Consider the following 5,511-nt stretch of genomic DNA (forward strand, 5'->3'; position numbering starts at 1 on the left):
GAAAGCTGAACAGGTACAATACAGCCTTAATGGCAAACTCTAATTACAAGGCCCATCATCGTAATGACCCTGATCACCATGTGTGGTGTGTGCATCATGTGTGTGTTGACCGGTGAGGTGTGTGTGCCATGCACACTGCACTGTTGGTTCGGTAACACCATCTCTCCAGAGTATATGAGTGTGATCCAGTGTTAGATTTCATTACAGAAAGGGGCTCCTCCACACTGACCTGAATAATAGAATCTGAACAAGCACACTGGGGACGAGGAATACACGAGACGGAGGAACCCATTTCTCTACCCCATTTCTCTACCCTTTCTCTCTCTCCTCCTCTCTACTCGTCTCTCTCTACCATTTCTCTCTCTCCTCCTCTCCTAGTCGTCTTCTTTCTCAGATGCCTTGAGTTTAGGTCGTAATCCTCTATTCGCTTAGATTAGATGAGCATGGCCAATGGGGCGACGTGAGAAAAGGATAGTGCATTTTACCAAAGAAATAAACAACGACGAATGAGACACATACCACGAACACAACCACACACAGCACACCTCATCACACACGAACAATACACACCGACCGGTACCACACACACACCACACGACAACAAAACACCAACAACAACACACCAGCATTGTTATCCACAAATCCCTCACACAAAAGGCTTCTCTTGAGTTTCAACACACACACAGCGCACATATCACCACACACACACACACACGAGACGACAGCACATCACCGACATATCAATTCAAACACACAGACAAGCAGCACCCACAGCACACGCATGAGTAATAATAAACTACAGCTTCCTTCCCACATACAGACACATGTCACACCACAACACACAACACACACCACACATCACACACCGATTTGTTGTGGGCCTAATCCAGGGGCGACACAGAGACAGGCATTGTGTCTGCTGTGGAGTTCAGCGGAGGACAGGACGACATCAGAGCACTGAATAACAACAGACCTCATCTCATTTATTTACTACACAACACAACACTAACTGTACTACAGAATCAACCCTGCTAGAAAATGAACAGTGCCCAGTGGTTCTGGTCTCAAAGGGTTAACCATACACTCAGAACAAAAGGTGCTATCTAGTACCTTAAAAGGTTCCTTGGCTGTCCGCATAGGAAAACACTTGGAATAACTGTTTTTGGTTGGGTTGCACGTAGAACCCTTTTGATTCCAGGTAGAATKCGTTTTGGTTCCATGTGGAACCCTTTKTACATAGGGTTCTACATGGAACCAAAAGGGTTCCACCTGGAACCAAAAAAGGTTATCCTATGGGGACAGCCAAAGAAAGCCTTTTTTGGAACACTTTTTTCTGTAGATCTGGTATACAGTTCGCTAGATGGTACCTTTAAAACCTTCTCCACAGCCACAGACAGTATGGAGGACAGTAAATCAGTCTGCCCTTGAATTTCCCTCGTGTCTCTGACGTGAGAATATCTCAGTCATACTAGAGCCATACCATAGACATACCTTAGATAGGGAAAGATTGGAATGAGGTGAAAAGAAAGTGTGTTGTGGAATGAACGTACCTGCTCAAATCCATTCCTCTGGAATTCCTCAAATCCAAAGATGTCCAGGATTCCAATCTCAAGCGCTGGATCTCTGTGAGAGAAGGATGAATGGGGGGAAAGATCAGATTACCACACACATGCAACCCACACGTTTGCGCTCACGCGCGCGATAGTAGACCTGCAATTTCTAAAATAAACTGTTTACTGTTATCATATCCATCTTGTAAAAATCACTTACAGAACAAATGATACAACTAAAATATGTTGTCTGTTTTTACTGTGTGTGTGTGAGCGAGTGAGTGAGTGAGTGAGTGAATGAATGTGTGAATGAGTGTGTGTGTCTGTTTGTGTGTGAGTAAGTGTGTGTGTGTCTGTGAGTGTGTGTGGTTAATCAGATCACTGGAGGTGTTCAAGCAAATAAGTGTTTATCAATGCTGCCCTGGACTTACCCACAATCCCCTTGGGACCACCCCTGATCAGACCATGTGTGTTTGATTGTGGGTGATTGGTGGTGAATGTGGGTGAATGTGGGTGAATGTGGGTGAATGTGGTTGATTGTGGATGTGTGTGACCATGTCACAGGAGGCTGCTGAGGGGAGAACAACTCATAATAATGGCCGGAACGGAGCAAATGGAATCAAATACATGGAAACCATGCTTTGTTTTGTACACAGTGTATTATTGCATATTTTGCTTAATGTGTGTGTGTGTATCATGTGTGTGTGTTGTGTGTGTGTGTGTGGTTGTGTTGTGTGTCTCGTGTGTGTGTGTGTGTGTGTGTGTGTGTGGTGTGGTGTGTGGGTGTGTTGTGTTGTGTTGGTGTGATTGTGTGTGGTGTGTGTGATGTGTGTGTGTGTGTCGTGTGGTGTGTGTGTGTGTTGTGTGTGGTGTGTTGTGTGTGTGGTAGTGTGTGTGTTGTGTGTTGCTGTGTTAGGGGTCATGGCAAGAGATACATATTGCTTATCTGACGGAGAGATGAGTGCTGAAAAACATTACCAAAGCCCAAGACGCAGGATCCACTGGCCTCCACTCTAACCCTCGGTGTGTGTGGTGTGTTGTGTGTGTGTGTGTTGTGTGTGCTGTGTGTGTGTGTGTGTGTGTGTGTGTGTGTGTGGTGTGTATGTGTTGTGTGTGCGGCGTGCGTGCGTGCGTGCGTGCGTGCGTGCGTGCGTGCGTGCGTGCGTGCGTGCGTGCGTGCGTGCGTGTTAGTACATAACATGTAAACTATTGAACCTTGATGTGTAAACTATGTGTCATGAGTGATAGTATTGCTGTTGTCTTTCTGAAGGGCTTGTGTTCTACTGTTGACATTGCTACTGTTGAGTCTGTGATGATGGTTGTTAATGGGTATCTGTGCTGGCTGCCAATGAATTCTTTGTAGTGTTTAACAATGAAACATGTACACGTCTGTGACACACACACACATATATGCACAGGCACGCTCACACACACACACATTTGGATGTAGCCATACCCCGTGCTGTGGTCCTGTCCCTGTAGGTAGTAGTTACTGTTGTTGACTAGGAAGCTGAAGAGACGTCCGTACACGGCCTTAGCCAGCTGGTCTCTGTAGTTCTCTGACATCTCCACCGTGTGGCGGCGTGTGATGACATCACCTGAAAGAGAAAACTTAGCTTCAGCTTAGAGTTGCGAGGTACTGTGTGTTTAGGGGTATTGTGAAGTCAATCAATGTTTGGGGAAAGGATAAGGACAGAGGGTGAGGGGTTACCTTTGAAGTACTGCACATCAGAGGTGAGGGCAGTACTCAGGTCATCAGAACACACCTGTAGCATTCCAGACACTAGAGAGAGAGAGAGAGAGCGAGAGAGAAAGAGAGAGAGAAAGAAAGAGAGAGAGAGAGAGCGAGGGGTGAGAGGGGGATAAAAGAGAGAGAGACAGACAGAGAGAGCGAGACAGAATGAGAGAGAATGAGAGAGAGTGGAGAGAAAGAGGGGGGGGTAAAATTGGAGAGAGAGGGAGAGCGAGAAAGAGAGAGAAAGAAAGAGAAAGAAAGAGAAAGAGAGAGAGAGAGAAAGGTAGAGAGAGAGAGGGAGAAAATAAAGCGAGACAGAACGAGAGAGAATGAGAGAGAGTGGAGAGAGAAAGAGAGGGATAGATAGAGAGAGAAGAGAGAAAGGGAAAGAGAGAGAGAGAGAGAGAGAGGGAAGAGAGAGAGGGAAAGAGAGAGAGAGAGAGAGAGAGGGAAGAGAGAGAGGGAAAGAGAGAGAGAGAGAGGGAAGAGGGCAAAAACAAGTGAATATGTAAGGTGATAAAAGAGCAGAAAACAGAGATACTGATGGGGTGAGAAAGTCATACTCATTTAAAGCCTTCACTCACTCACAGAGTGACAAAAACAGTTCAAAATATGACTTGTCAAACTATAACAAACATACTTCTAGCTCCAGCCTACATGATTCACTGTGACATCACTGAGCCGACGTGAAGAGTCAATCTCTGCCACAAGGCAATACTACTTACTTAATCAGTGATGCTGGCAGCGCTTAGTCATCCCTGGAATCAGGGCACACGGACAAGCACATAAACAGGGTGACAGGAACTCAGAAACCCAATAACCTCACATCTCCTTGACAACAGGGCCCTGTTTTGGTGTGGGGGGGTGACGTGATGTTTTTTACCCTCTCTGTGAGGTCAATGGGTCACGGTAACACGTGTGTAGTTGTGTAATGTAGTGTGTGTGTGTGTGTGTCTGTGTATGTATGTGTGTATGTGTGTGTGTGTGTGTGTATTTGTATACTATAGGGGGTAACAGGTCCTCTTCTCAAAATGGTAACGGCCTGAGCGGGAACAGGGGTTTACCAAGCAGGTGACTATAGCTGAGTGTCTGACACACCAACTGCAAACACATAACAGAATGGGAGAGAATGTGTGCGTGTGAGAGAAAGAGCGAGAGAGTGGGAGGAGTGAGAGAGAGAGAGAAACAGAAAAGGGGAGGGAAGAGGAGGAGACTGCAGCAGAGCTGATGTAAACAAGAGGAAGGGCACAATTACAACTGTAGCTCTATCGCTCCCCCCTCTCTTTCTTTCTCTCTCTCCCTCTCTCTTTCTCTGCCCACCTCTCTTTCTCTCTCTCTCTCCCTCTCTCTTTCTCTCTCTGCGCACCTTTCGCTCTCTCTAACTCCCCTTTTCTCTCTCACCCCCCCGCCCCCCTCTCCCTCTGCTGTCAGCCTGGTGTCAGTGCAGAGCGTTGGCCAAGGTCATGTGACGGGGGTGATGCTGACCTCGCTCCAGCAGCTGCATGTTGGAGGGGTAGGCGGTCTCAGCGTCTGTCAGTGATATGAAGCTGAGGTCCCCAACAACATCGCATGCTGAAGCAGCATAACACACTTGTTCACGTTCCTGAGAGAGAGAGAGAGAGAGAGAGAGAGAGAAGGGGAGAGACAGAGAGAGAGAGAGAGGAGAGAGGGAAGAGAAGACGGACAGGAGAAGAACAGGAGAGAGAGAGAGAGAAGAGAGAAGAAGAGAGAGAGACGGAGAGACAGGGAAGAGGAGGGAAGCAGGAGATCAGGATGAGAGGAACAGGGAGAGACAGGAGAGAGAGAGCGGGAGGCAGGGAGGTGAGCTGGAAGAGAGAAGACAGGAGAGACAGGGAGAGATAGAGAGATCAGGGAGAGAGAGAAGAGAGACAGGGAGAGCAGAGAGAGAGATGAGACAAGGGAGAGAGGAGACAGGGAGGACAGGACAGAGAGAACGATGAGAGAGGGAGAGAAGCAAAAATATACTATTTTGACACACTGAAAAATCCAACCCCATAACAGAGCAATATTCGATGTTATATGCTCTAACGAAGTACACAGAAAAAATAAAACATCCTTACTTACTGTACAACTCAGTGAGCATAGCCTTGCTATGGTGAGACCTAGCCATAGAGGCAGGACCTGTCTCAAGAGAAGACAGGCTATTGATGCACACTGTCCACAAAAATGAAGGTGAAAGCTGAGCTGCAGCTTCTGATCCTGCAA

The 5,511-nt window shown here is 47.1% G+C and overlaps 1 protein-coding gene across 1 annotated transcript in view; it reads right to left on the reverse strand.

The window, feature by feature from the left end:
* The window catches only part of LOC112073052 (unconventional myosin-XVI-like), a gene marked incomplete at its 3' end in the record, with an annotated part of 197,982 nt that overhangs the window by 78,463 nt on the left and 114,008 nt on the right, over window positions 1–5,511 (reverse strand). Inside the window, 4 exon segments of the mRNA XM_070440027.1 lie at window positions 1,551–1,623; window positions 3,007–3,148; window positions 3,262–3,333; window positions 4,771–4,888. Coding sequence (XP_070296128.1) covers window positions 1,551–1,623; window positions 3,007–3,148; window positions 3,262–3,333; window positions 4,771–4,888 — 405 coding nt within the window.

This window comes from Salvelinus sp. IW2-2015, unplaced genomic scaffold (assembly GCF_002910315.2).
Source record: "Salvelinus sp. IW2-2015 unplaced genomic scaffold, ASM291031v2 Un_scaffold2133, whole genome shotgun sequence".
Taxonomy (NCBI): domain Eukaryota; kingdom Metazoa; phylum Chordata; class Actinopteri; order Salmoniformes; family Salmonidae; genus Salvelinus; species Salvelinus sp. IW2-2015.